This window comes from Phyllostomus discolor, chromosome 14 (assembly GCF_004126475.2).
Source record: "Phyllostomus discolor isolate MPI-MPIP mPhyDis1 chromosome 14, mPhyDis1.pri.v3, whole genome shotgun sequence".
In the NCBI taxonomy this organism is placed as follows: domain Eukaryota; kingdom Metazoa; phylum Chordata; class Mammalia; order Chiroptera; family Phyllostomidae; genus Phyllostomus; species Phyllostomus discolor.
The window spans coordinates 44730487-44744540 of NC_040916.2; the positions used below are offsets into that span (position 1 = coordinate 44730487).

Genomic DNA, 14054 nt, shown 5'->3' on the forward strand with positions numbered 1-14054 from the left:
ATAGCTTATTTTATTTTATATATATATATATATTTTAGAGACTTCATTTTGTTGTTCCACTTATTCACGCCTTCATTGGTTGTTTCTTGTATGTGCCCTGTCTGGGGATCGAACACACAACCTTGGCATATGGGGACAATGCTCTAACAGCCTGAGCTACCCCAGGGCCTTGTTCTATAGTTTACTTAATTGTATTTTATTATATTATTTATTTTTAGAGAGTGGTGCAGACAGGGAGAAAGAGAAGGAGAGAAACATCAACATGCAAAAGAAACACTGATCAGTTGCCTCTTGCACGCCCTCATCTGAGGCCCATATCTGGCCTATAACCTTGGCATGTGCCCTGACTGGGAATTGAACTGGCGACCCTTTGGTTCACAGACCAGTGCTCAACCCACGAGCACACCAGCTAGGGCTACACCTCCATCTTAACCAGAAGTCAGTATGGTATATATTTTTTTAATTAAAAAAAATATTTTATTTGTTTTCAGAGAGAGGAGAAGCGAGGGAGAAAAAGAGGGAGAAAAACATCGATGGATGCCTCTTGTTCATCCCCAAGTGGGGACCCGGCCTGCAACCCAGGCATGTGCCCTGACAGGGAATAAAACTGGCAAACCTTTCAGTCTGCAGGATGAAATCCAACTCACTGAGTTACACCAGTCAGGGCTAGAAAAAATTTTTGAGTCAAAGATCATACATATTTAAATCTTTGATAATGTTATTTTGCTCTTGTAAAAGGCTGAACAATGAGATTTCAATAAATTCTGATAGTCAATACTTTATGATGAATTTCTGCCTAGTGAAGTATCCCTTATTTGAACTTCCTTGAAGACAAACCTTAAAAAAACTCTGAAAGTTAAAAAACTTAAAGTTGTCTGCTTGGGATAAAAAGAGGAAAAAAGCTAAGAAACTTGTATCATTAAAAACTATGCTTATAAGGAGTTTTTAAAAATAGTATTAGAAAAGTCTTCTGATAAATGAAAAACAGCCATATACACAATTGTGTATTTGAGGTTATTGCAACTATGTAAAAAAGTTTAAAAATGGTTTTCTAATTTTTCCAAAATATTTACACTAAGTAAATATAACTTGATCAGGAAAAAAATATCAGGAAAAAGCCCCTCCCATCTCCCCAAATTTAAATTCAACATTAAAACTGCTTCACTTTCCATGAGAGAAGGATTCTTACTGTGTCATCTAGAAGCCTTTCTACATGGCCAGTTCCGGAGCCAAATGTCTGAAGATCATTGTAATCTCCAGGGGTTATACAAAATTATACAAGAAAAAGAATTATACAGGCAAAACAAATTTTACTTTTTTCCTCTGAAAAATTACTTTAATAAGAGTTACTATACTGTTTTCCTTTCAAGTGCTCTATTGCAAGTGTTCCAGGATTTGCTCTAAATTTCTCTTGTGTAAATTAATATAATTCATTACTAGAATTAATATTTCCATGTTCACATAGCTAGGAGACATTTTATAGAAGAGATTAAGCATTATAAGCTTACTCTGTTATTCATAATGGGGAATTATGAGCAGCAACCTGAATATTATTCTGGTTTAACAGATGATTTCAGCATGGCTGGGAAGGGTGTATTATAAACCTAGACAAATGGACAAAATTTCTCAATAAACTACATGAAGATTATATCCTCTCGGGCTTATTCAGGAAGTTGAGTAGAAAGATGCAAAACTAGTTATAATGATTAGTTTATTAGTTTTCTCAGGGCCTCCAGTTGAATTTTTCCTCTTAAGATAAGCCATTATCAAAAGTTCAGAAAGTAAAAACAATATAGTAATTAATACCTTATCAATGAAAAAGAAATCCAAAATAAAGGAAAGAAACTGGTAATCTTTGAATATTCTTACATAAACTTTAAATCTCATTCTGGCCAGTAAAAATATCCTTAATTTTAGTCTAAAAAATTTCAAAGTGATTGTAGCACCAAACACAGTAACTTATACGCCTTTCTTTTTCCACAGTCTGTTACTTAGGAGAAAATGGAGCTTTCATTGCTACACATTATCCAAAGAGAAGAGATAGTTGAGAAGAGGCTGGGGAGGGTGAAAAACCTGGAAGTCTGTCTAGGGCTCTAAATCTATTTCCCTACAATTCCTCAAATGATTTAAAATAGAGTTAGAAACACTTAAAGACAATGACAGTATGCTTAAACTTCAGAAGACAAAAAGTAGGTAAACGCAAATATATCTTTTGTTTTCAAATAGCCTTTTCTCTCTGATTAAATAGCATAATATATTTCAGAAAATTTGGAAGAAAATAATAAAAAATTACTCATAAATTCTATCATTCTATTATTCATTTGGTATCTGTAAAACCAGATTTTTCTTTATGCATACAATACACCTAGCTTCTCACCTACCCACCAATTCCTCCATCTGTTTCTTTCCCAGCCTCAATTTGGGGCATTTTTTCATAGAAAGGCAGTGTATGAGAATTATAGAATATTATGTATATATACATTATAAACTTTTATAAAATATTGCAGAGTAGAGGTAAAAGAAACTGATAATGGTAATTTCATCATTTATAACAGGAAGTAAATTGGATTATCATGTAAAATGGAATATTGTAGTCAAGAAAACATGATCCCAACACCTCTTTAAAGAAATATTTTTTTGGTTTAAATTTCCAAACATACACAAAGTAGAGAGATTGTGAACCTTTAGGTACCCATAATCTATCTTCAACAGCTATAAATAAATATAGTCATCTTTCAAGTATACTTCTTACCTCATCCTTAGATTATTTCAGTGCAAATCCCAGCCATTGTAATGTATCATCCGTAAAATACTGCCATACTCTCCCCAAGAAATGTGTATGTTTGTAAAATGGTGCAATACTAAAATCACACTGCCCCAAATAAGAATTCCTTAATATTACCACATATTCAGTAAGCCTTCAAATTCTATCAATTTTTTAATACATTTTTTTACAGTTGGTTGTTTGAATCAGGAGCCAAACAAGGTCCACACACAGCTTTAAAGCTCTTTTTTAAACTTTAGTTGGGCTGTTTTGTAAATAATAATGTATAATGAAGAAAAGCAATATTCAGTGTGACTTCAATTTCCATTTGATATCAATTTCAAGTAACATTACATTTATTACATTAAAAATGGAATAAATCATAATACATGTAATATTTTTAAAGTAAAAATTAATGCACATAATTTTACTTCAATTTAACATAAGAAAAAGAAAATAAAGTGGAAATGAAGGCATTATTGAACTTCAAAGATTTCTTTAAGAGTTATTTCCTAGCTCTGGTTGGTGTAGTTCAATGGATTGAGTGCTGGCCTATGAACCCAAAAAGTCATCAGTTTGATTCCTGGTCAAGGCACACGCTTGGGTTGGGGGTATGCCAGAGGCAACAGATCGATGTATCATGGGTTTCTCTCCCTGTTTTTCTCTTTCTCTTCCCCTCTCTCTAAAAACAAATAAATAAAATATTTTTTAAAAAGAGATATTTCCTAAATAAGTCTCCTTTCTAAGGTTAAGAAAACAAATTATTAAGTGGTCAGAGTCATTTTTTTAACTAAATATTTTTTAAATTTCTTTTTATTTATTTATATATATTTTTAATTTAAATTATTTTATTGTTGTTCAATTACAGTTGTCTGAACAACTGTATTTTCTCTCCACCCCTTCCCCATCCCCTCCAAACCTCCCTCCCTCCCTTGCTTCCACCCTCCCCCCTGGTTTTATCCACGTGTCCTTCATAGTAGTTCCTGATAACCCTTCTCCCCACTGTCCCATCCCCCCCCTTTGGCTACTGTTAGATTGTTCTTAATTTCAATGACTCTGGTTATATTTTGTTTGTTTTTTTCTTTTGTTGATTATGTTCCATTAACTAAATATTTCTATTTGGACAATATTTAACCGACTTTTTACTACCCAATTTTTAAATTATACATTTATATGGTTCTTATTTTTATGGAGATATAATTCTTATTTCTTATGTTAGTTCCAGGTGTACAACATAATGATTCTATATATATGTACGTTGTGAAATGATCACCACAGTAAGTCTAGTTAACCACCACATACAGCTACAAACTTTCTTTGCAGTAAGAACTTTTAAGATTCGTCCCTCAGCATCTTTCAAATATACACTACAGTGTTATTAACTATAGTCATCATATTAAATACTATATACGTAGGACTTTTTAATAATAAACTTATAAGTTTGTACCTTCTGATCAACTTCACTCATTATACTCCACCCCAACTTCCTGCAACCACCAATCAATGTTCTCTGTATCTATGAGTTCAGTTTTCTTTTTTTATTTCACATATAAGAGAGATCATATGGTATTTATCTTTCTTTTATTTCATTTTGGTTATTATTTACTCAACATTTATATGTGTCAGGCTCCATGTTTAACATTTTATATAAGTAATTTAATTTAATTTTGGCAATAGCACTATGAAGTCAATATTACTATTTCTATAAAATAAGTATAAAGAAAAAAATGTGAAAACTGAGAGCAGGTCATATATTTAGTAAATGGTAGACTTTGGAATTGAACGTAGATATGTCTGCTTCCAAAACCTGTGCTTTTAAACATTGCCTGTAAGAAAGCTAGAAAATATAGTAAGTAAGTACATTAGAGATATAATGAATACAAGGGAATTTAGAGAATGGAAAGGTCACTGTTACATTTGTGATGGGCTTTGAAAAGAAAATATAGATTTTAAATTAAATAAACTATGGGAAAGATTATATGATGATTGAGGGTAGATGGCAGAATAGTAAATACCAAAAATCTGTCTTCCAACCTAAACAACAACTACAATAGCACAATCTGTCTGATGTAAATATTTTGGAACTCTGGAGCCTATTGAAGGCTTGCAACTTCCTGGGGAAGGCTTGGATGATAGTAAATTGCAATTAATTTCAGCTCATAGCTACTAAAGGGCTACCAAAACCCCTTCCCCTAGCCCCATGGCAGGCAGCCTATGCATGTGTTCCTGAGGCAGTTTACACACAGCTTCTGGGAGCCAGGGCAGGCAAAAGGACCCTGTCCTCCAAACATCAAGGACCTGTATTCTGATCACTAATTTCTGCTTCTGATCATGGAGGTGCAGACAGAGACCACTGTTGAAGGTCCACAGTTGTTGCAAGCCCTTTCCACTCAGGCTGAAGTGATTTCCAGGTGATTTAAAGGGCTCATGATCTTTTCCTCCCATTCATTTTCCTTTGTCCTCTTTTGGGAACCGGACACCAAAAAGTAGGACATTGAAAAGCAACTGTATATATAGGGGAAATTAGAATGTCACTGCAAATGACAAGGAAAGATGCCAGTTCAGAAAAACACTTGTGAGAAGACCTTAAGTTTACACCATAGGTTGATATTTGGCACAGAGACAGCCTAAAAAATAAATAAATAAATAAAAAATAAATAAAAAAAGCATTATGAGCCCTGGCCAAGTGGCTCAGATAGTTGGAGTGTCATCCTGTACACCAAAATGATGTGGGTTTAATCCCTGGTCAGGGCACATATCTAGGTTGTGGGTTTGATCCCACTTGGGGCACATGTGGGAGGCTACTGATCGATGTTTCTCTCACACTGATATTTCTCTCTCTCTCTCTCCCTTCTCTAAGCATATCCTTGAGTGAGGATAAAAAAAAGTCATAGATATGACTTGAAAAAAATAACATGCCAAATATAATTGCAGAACATAATCTTTTATTTTAACAGTTTTAGTTAAACTCCATGTGAAGGTATCCTAGCAGAGGAAATTCTTGAGGGTCACACTAAACAATTAACAATCCTGAATAATTCTCTTTGCTTAGCAAGAAATACAGAAGAATATGTGACACCGATTTTGCAAGCATGTCTGTTTTTGACTCCAGAGTCAGTTTGAATATAAATTCCACAGCTTATTGGCCATTTAATCATTTAACTTTGCCTCCCTTAAAGAGAGGATATTTGCCTAGCAAGAAAGTGCAAAATGTTTTGAAAACTCTTAAGTTATACAAACACACCATGTGAAGAAGACAAAAGAGATGAAATGGCTCACATCAAGTTTACAGGCTCAGTGGTTACAGTCAAACTCCACATTTAAGTGGGTTATTTTTGACATATCATTTGCAGGTATTTCAGAAAAGAACAGAGCGCATTAGGGGGCTGAAAGGTGTAGGGAAAGGCAGGCTCTCAATGAAATAGCTTAAACTATATTTTTCTATCATTAAAATAGGACTTTGGGCCTTTTAGTTTATTTCCTTTTGTACCAATAGCAAATAATTCTTTGGGGTTACAAGACTGGATATAATAAAAAAAAAGAAGTTATTTTTTAACAGTCTATGTTAATAAAAACCACAAAACCTGACAAACGAGTCCTTCTGATACACTTGCCCTATTCACACCTGTTAGCAGTAACTACTGACAAGAGATTTATTGTTCATTTTGTTCAATGAGGAAAATAAAAGGTTAGGTAGTGAATTAAATTCAACTTTTAGTTTTTTAATTTGAAGAAAATGTTTTAGGAGATAGTAACTATCAGAGTAGCATTTTCTCCATTGATAGCCATTCACTGACAAGTTGTGCACTAACTTTCTGAATGACTTTTAAAAATTTATTGATTGGTTTGTGGAAAAATTTTTACCAGCTTTAAATCAGTTTGCATTTCCAATCTCCTACTGCTAATATGTTGGGAACTGTCCTGCCTGGTTTCTGAAGCAATACCCCTGGGCTAAGGCTGAGTAAAAAGACTGCAGGACCATAAGCCACTAAGGAGACAAAGCTTATCCTCCTGGCAGGGGAGCAGCCTCTGCCCCCTTTACCTCACCCTGCTTGGCCCTGGGTGGATGACTGGTTAGCCAAAGATGGGTAAGATTCCTCAAGGGAGGGGCGACCTAAGACAGGCATGGTTGCCAAGGGGCCATCAGGGAAGGACTTAAGGGACTATAGGAAAGGGGTGATGGACCCTCACCCCTCAGCTCTGTCATAGCCTGAGTCCTCATTCTATCTGTAAGAAGTCTCCTGATCTCTTGGCTGCCTTACTTCCCCCACCTGACTTGAGCCTAAAACAATGCTGGAGGCAGGTGTGGCCCTGTGCTGGAACAGGCGGTTTCCTAGGCAATCAGGCCTAAGAAAGAATGCATAAAATCCTGTGAAACCTTCTTTGCTAAGAATGCCCTCAGTTTAAATGATAAGCGTGAAATGAGTTTGTTTTCCACACATTTATGGCCCTTTGGAATCTGACCCTGACTCAGAATAAGTCCTCACAGTTCTCTGAATGTTATCTGTCCTTTGATCACTACTGCCTGACAGTGATTGATGATCTAGTCAGGCATAAGCCCTGTATGCCTAAATATAAGCCCTGTATTCCTATGTATTAGCCTTGTGTTCCTATGCAAATTAAACCCAATGAAAGCCCATTGAGGAACAGGCTCAAGGCCCTTCTCCCTTGAGAGACTGGCCACCTTTCCTTCCCAAGAGATCAGGTCTTGGTAAACTTATTCTCATCTGTGACAGCAGGGTGGGGAGGCTGGGAGGGGGCGGTGAGAGGTGGGGATGGCTCTGCAAGAAAGCTTTTCAAGAAAGGAAAGAGTGTTTAAAAACACGATCTATAAACTCAAAAGATTACCATCAAGTCAAAAGCATTAACAACCTTGCTCCTCTTTTTTTTTTTAAAGATTTTACTTATTTATTTTTAGAGAGGGAGAGAGAGAGAGAGAAACATCACTGTGTGGTTGCTGGGGGCCTTGGCCTGCAACCCAGGCATGTGCCCTGACTGGGATTTGAACCTGCAATGTCCGGTTCGCAGCCTGCGCTCAACCCACTGAGCTATGCCAGATAGGGCAGCCTTGCTCCTCTTACAAGTAATTTAATAATAAAGACCATCATAAGGGGGAAATTTTAAATATACTAGCAATTTAATTAAAGCATTAATTGTCCACAAGTCAATACCATCTATATATAGCACCATTCCTACCAGAGGCAATAATGACAAACAGGATCTTGATTTCAACAGGAAATAAATCTATTTTGTTTTGGTCAGACTGGAGCTCAAATTTAATTTCTCTTGGTTGAGGTCAATGTTATTAAACTGAGATAACATCTAATTTTAAGTGTACTTGAAAGGTTAGATTCAACATATATTTAAACTTCTTGATTATTTTTACAAGACAATGAAGCTTAATATTTTAAAACCAGTCTGTGGCAGCTACTCCTCAAAAGAATCTTAAGAAAGGGATGACAGTAATACTCAACAAGCAATCTGACCATATGTCCCACTCTCATTCCTTTCTAGGCCTACAAATATTAATCTCTTGGTATTACCTTCTACTTACTTGCTTTTGAAACATACAATTTTTTGAAATTATAGCATTGGGTTCTAAACAGAGACTCTTATGGAAATATTCAGCAAAAGTTCATTTAACTTTGGGACTTTGGGATACAAAAGTTTAACATTTAGGGTTTTTCTTTGACATGTCTCAAATTCAAACCATGTAAGCAAGAAATAATATGCATATCACATATATTCAGAAATACAATGGAGCAAAACTATCACTCAGTCCTTAATTTGGACACAAAAATGAAATGAGCTTTGCTGGTTTTATTCGGCTGAATCTCTTTTACTTCAAGGAAAAAGTCTAAATGTATCTTTCTGGCACTCAGAATCTTCCATACTCTGATCTAATATGCTGATTTGATCCTCATTGTTCTCCAAGAACACAAACTATTCACAGTCATTCTGGTTACTTAGTTATCTCCCAAACTCATCAAGTTCATGATACCTTTGCTTACTCAGGTTTCCTCATCCAGGCTGTATTCTCTTCTCTCCATGTCTCTTAATCCTACCCACTCATTTTTTTAAAAAAATACCTATCCATTTTTAAAGGCCATCTTCTTTTATTTGCTTGTTTTCCTTCCCAGATTAGTCCAAGCCATGATGATCTTTCCTCCCTTCAACTCCCTTGGCTCATTATTTTAACATGGAAAAAACATGCTGTTTTTTACTTATTTAAAAATCTTTTGAATTGTGGAATATAATGCACACACAAGAGTATACAAAGCAATGAATTACCTTTATGTCAATATCCTGAAAGTTCCCACAAGTACAGAAACAGAAAATAGTACCCAGAAAGCCCCATCATTCTCTTTTCTAATCACTAACACCCCTCTACTCTCTTGCCCACAAAAATGCAGCCACTGCCCTAACAACTACTGTAGTCCTTTTGCCGCTTTTCACTATAGTTTTACCATCTAACCCCAAATAGTATGGCTTTTTGAATTTCATATATGTAGAATCATACAATATGTATTTTTTTGTGTCTGGATTCCTTTACCAAACATTATATGAGAATTACACGTTTTGTAACAATACTCATTTTCATTTTGAAAATATAGTCATTTAAATAAATAGATGATTCATTTTTATTCATTCTACTAATGAACCTTTGGGCTATTTAACTTTTAAGAAATATGCATATCGAGCCCTGGCTGGCGTAGCTCAGTGGATTGAGTGTGGGCTGTGAACCAAAGTGTCGCAGGTTCGATTCCCAGTCAAGGCACATGCCTAGGTTGCAGTCCACGGCTTCCAGCAACCGCACATTGATGTTTCTCTCTCTCTTTTTCTCCCTCCCTTCCCTCTCTAAAAATAAATAAATAAAATCTTAAAAAAAAGAAAAGAAAAGAAAATTCTAATATCTAGCGTCAGCAGGAAATTAATAATTTCTATTTAAAAATAAAAGAAATGAAATAACTTTTCAGTTCTAATATGCTCTGCTTCTACGGTCAGTGACTGTTTCATTGGCACTGTATAAACATCTCAAAACAGTATTTATACCACCTAATCTTCAGACCTACTCTGACAATCTTTGTAGAGTTTCACTTATTCATTTATTTGACTTTTATAAAACTAGTGTCTCATCAACTTTCTCAGCAAAGAGGAAAATACACTTCCAGGCAAGATCTTCTGATAATATCTATGTCTTGGGCACATATATACGGGCATGTCTCTAATATTAGGGTTGTTTTTTTTTAATGTGCAAGTAATTAGAGATATACCTTTTTAGAAGACTTTATTTACTTATTTTCAGAGGGGATGGGAGAGGGGGAGAAACATTGATGTATGAGGGAAACATCAATTGGTTGCCTCTAACATGCCCCTCCCCAACTGGGGAGCTGGCCTGCAACACCCAGGCATGTGCCTTGGTGGGGAGTTGAACCAGAGACCTTTCAGTTTGCAGGCCAACGCTCAATCCACTGCGCCACACCAGCCAGGGCTCTAATATTGGTTTTAATAATACTCAGGCTATAACAAATCTCGTAAGTTTTGTTCAAGTTAGTAGTTTGACATGACAAAAAATAAAAAAGGGAAAAGTGGTAAAAAAATAAAATGTAAAGTCTAAGAAACAAGAGTACTCCCAAGTTGAAGAATGTATAAAAGAAGAGATATTAGATGTATCTCTTTTCTAGCAATTCATTTCTAGCTAAAGTCAATTATCAAAGCAAAATTGAGTATTTTTAAAATAGAAAGTAACATTTAATTTGATTAAGCTTTCAAAACTGAGGTCAGTAATAAATATGCCTTTACTTATTTTTGTGTTTACTAAGGACTTTCTTGAAAAGGAAGTACATTGTTTGAAATATTACATTTATATAGCTTTATAACCTCTTCATGAGGGAAGAAAGTAATAGGAAAACACAATAAAAAGTTGGAAATGAAAGATAATGTATACAACTAGTAGAAAAGCTAAGAATATATTAAGTTATATCATAAGACTTGCTATCTCAAGACTAATTCTATTATAGATGTTCTATCAACAGGGGAAAACTTAGAAAGAAAATGTTGAAATTAATTTAAAAACATTTTCTAAAATTAAAATAATCCTCTCCAAATGTTGATATTTCACTTCTAAAGATCCACAGAATGTTACTTCTTTATATCATAATAAACCTACCCACCATTTATCTTTGCAAAACAGCTAATCATACATGTTCTATATCTTATCATCTAAGACTTTCTCTCCAAAGCTCAAGAAGACATCAATGTGTGTTCCCTCCATCTTAATTCATAAGAATTTATTTCAGCATCAGTCTCACTTGGGAAACTCTAAGTACAAAAACTTTACGTTGTGTTATACCCTCTCTTGTATCCTCTAAAATTTTGGAGTAATTTTGTAATTAAATTACACTTTAAGTAATCACACTGGATTTTACCCTCCACATATCAGCCACCCTTCAAAACTCTTCATTCCCTCCTCAGATGGCTACAGCATAATTCAAAGGCCGACTTAACATTAATGAAAATATTCTAATACTTTCTAAAAACATTCCAGCATTTAAGTCTTTAAGTCAGCCCAGCCAACCCAACTATATTACCTCTTTATCTTTTAGTCCTAGGAGCAACACTTCTTCCATAAGGGTGAGGCGGATATCCTTAGAATCCCCAGAGTCTTCACTGTCTGGACTGTCTTGATTAGTGTCTTCCTCACTTTCTACCTTCTTCTCAGAGTTCTTGCCTACTTCCATGCGACGGGTGCGGTGAGTTAAAGTGGTCATTCTGAACTGTTTCTGGAAGGATGGTGAAAAATATCTCCATGTGTGCTTATGGAAATAAACACACATAGATACTCCTACATAACACAGTATCTTTCCAAAGTACATACCTTAAATACACGGAAGACACTGAAAGGAAATCAAATCAGTGATTTTAAAGACCAGTAGAAATGATCATTTTTAAAACTGTCGATTTCTTGTACATAATCTATAACCCAGGAGTGACTATCATTGTGACTCCTCTTTCCCAAAGTGGGTCCTCCTAAAGTTAAATAATATGGGACAGCAAATTGTGAGCACCCAGCCCTAAAGTACATATAATAATTTATATAGAACTTCTATAAACATTCAGTGGTACATTATAAAACATACACATAAAATAAAGTCAAAAATTTTAAAAACGAAATAGAAATACATGTTCTAATATTTTCTCCCTAAACCCTAGTGACTCTGTTCATGCATTCAAAAGATCACTAGTCTAGGGTATAATGCTTAAAACATCATGTGTAGTAATTCCACATAGCCAGAAAACTTTTATCTCTATCTCTAGGCTAGCCATCTCACAAACAAAACAGCTGACAGCAAAAAATACTAGCAAGAGAATGTTAAAAGATTAGCAAATTCCTTCTCAATTACAAAATAAAAAATAAAAGCAAAGCACATGCCCTTTCATACCAAGCACTACAGTTGTTTTAAAAATCAAGAGAAATTGCACTGTCATCTATGATAAACTTTACATTAGTTTATTTTGAGATAAATCTAAATGCCAGTTAATATACAATAAATATTTTAATCAGCAATTATTTAAAAGAACATATTTTGCAACATCAACAGAATGCATTCAAGAACCTCTGGGACAGGATCCAGTTCTATGTTCTCACGATTATTTCCCATTACTTCCAATTACGTACTGTGAACAAAGCATTTCTCAAACGAGCCATGCCTTTCACCTCTGTTCCTCTGTACATGCTGGAGTTCTTTCTTTTCCTTACTCCTTAAATTCTACCCATTCTTCAAAGGCCTATTGAGAACCTACTGCCAAGGCTTAAGTGAATCTCATTTTCCATTACCCATGTCCCATGTCCCGAAATTGGTCTCTCCCTCAGCTGTACTTCCACAAAACTTTATTTATACTTACTTACTTTAAAGTATTTACTACAGTCTTTCTTTTGATATGGCTGTCGCTCAACTGTAAACTTCCTGAGGGCAGGGATTTTGTCTTCTTGGGTTTTTTTAATTCTCCGTAGCAACTAACACAATGCCTTTAACGTTGTAACTGCTTGATAAATATACACCGATTAAAAGGAACACTCAGAAATGCATGTGAACATTTAAAATATAAATGCAAATTAAGTGGCTTACAAAAGTCTGTACAGGGCTATATCTCAAATGTAACTCTTGGTGGGAGGTGGAAAGTAGAGTGAAGGACGAAGAGAACTGTGAAATCAATAAAATGCTTAAGGGCACTAACCCTATCTGGCACTGTGAATAGGGTTTATTTCCTAAACCATTACAAGGAACTTTAAATTTTCGGGGGGGAAAAGTAAAAGGGATTTTCCTTGAGAAATGAATTTCCCCCGAACATATACTAGTTAAAAATCCTCTTTGAAAAAAGTCCCCAAAATTAAATAAATAAAAACCTCCCCTCTCCCCATAAAATTAAAAAAAAAAATTGGTTGTTTTTTTTGGACGTTAGGAAATGTATTTCCCGGGTTGCTTACCTGACGTTACTCCTAGGTTACGACCGGATGGAGGCTGCCGCCTGCGATCTACTTTAGAACATCTGTGTTCCACTCTTGGCCCCCCCAACCCCGTCCTAGTAGGTTAAAAACTTCCCAGTCACAGAGAGAGCGCAAACTTCCTGATCCTTCGCTGCAGAGAAGAAATAACACATCAGCTTCCTCGGAATCACTAGGCAACCTACCTTGGCGTTTCTTCATTGGACCAATAAGAAACCGCCAAGGTTGGGTCCAGCCAATTGGAGCTTATGAGGGGAGGCTCTCCCCGGCTATTGTGTTGCGATCCAGACAAACATCACAAAAAGGAGGCAGGTTTGGGTTCAACCTGACAGCTGGTCAATCCAATGAAGGAACCTTGGTAGAAGAGAGGAAAGAAGGCTGCGCTTCCCAACTCCGGAAAATCGGCCAATCCAAGCATTCAGTAAGCTAGCTCCAGCTGCCGATCTGCAGAGGTTTCTGTTGGTCAGTCTCAGTGTGGCAGGTGTGTTACTGTAGCAGTATATACTGGGACAATTAGGTGAGATGTGTTGGGATAAAATAAAGCTAATAATAAGTAAACATTTTAAAGTTGATTGTTTTTTACAATTAGGCTTATTCCTAACTATTCTGTTCCAGAAACACCTAATGTGGGTCAGTTTGTGGATGTTCACTTGATTTACATTAAACAGGATGGGTACATTTCTACCAGAGAATGCATACCAACATTCTCTATTAGCACTTGTTTTTTAGCACTTGTTACTGGCAAATCCATGTATAATGCATGTTTTTATTTATTTTTAAATA

The 14054-nt window shown here is 35.5% G+C and overlaps 1 protein-coding gene across 2 annotated transcripts in view; it reads right to left on the bottom strand.

Moving 5' to 3' along the window:
* The window catches only part of GOLPH3L (golgi phosphoprotein 3 like), a 33368-nt gene extending 19916 nt beyond the window's left edge, over positions 1-13452 (bottom strand). The window contains exons 1-2 of one of the 2 annotated variants that reach the window (XM_028502766.2): positions 13254-13452; positions 11356-11547 (exon numbers count right to left, since the gene is read on the bottom strand). In XM_028502766.2, the coding sequence (XP_028358567.1) occupies positions 11356-11535 (180 nt within the window). In that variant the 5' untranslated portion in view covers positions 11536-11547; positions 13254-13452. The remainder of the gene's footprint in view (positions 1-11355; positions 11548-13253) is intronic. The other variant, XM_028502767.2, reaches the window with a different exon arrangement.
* Between the last annotated feature and the right edge of the window lie 602 nt (positions 13453-14054).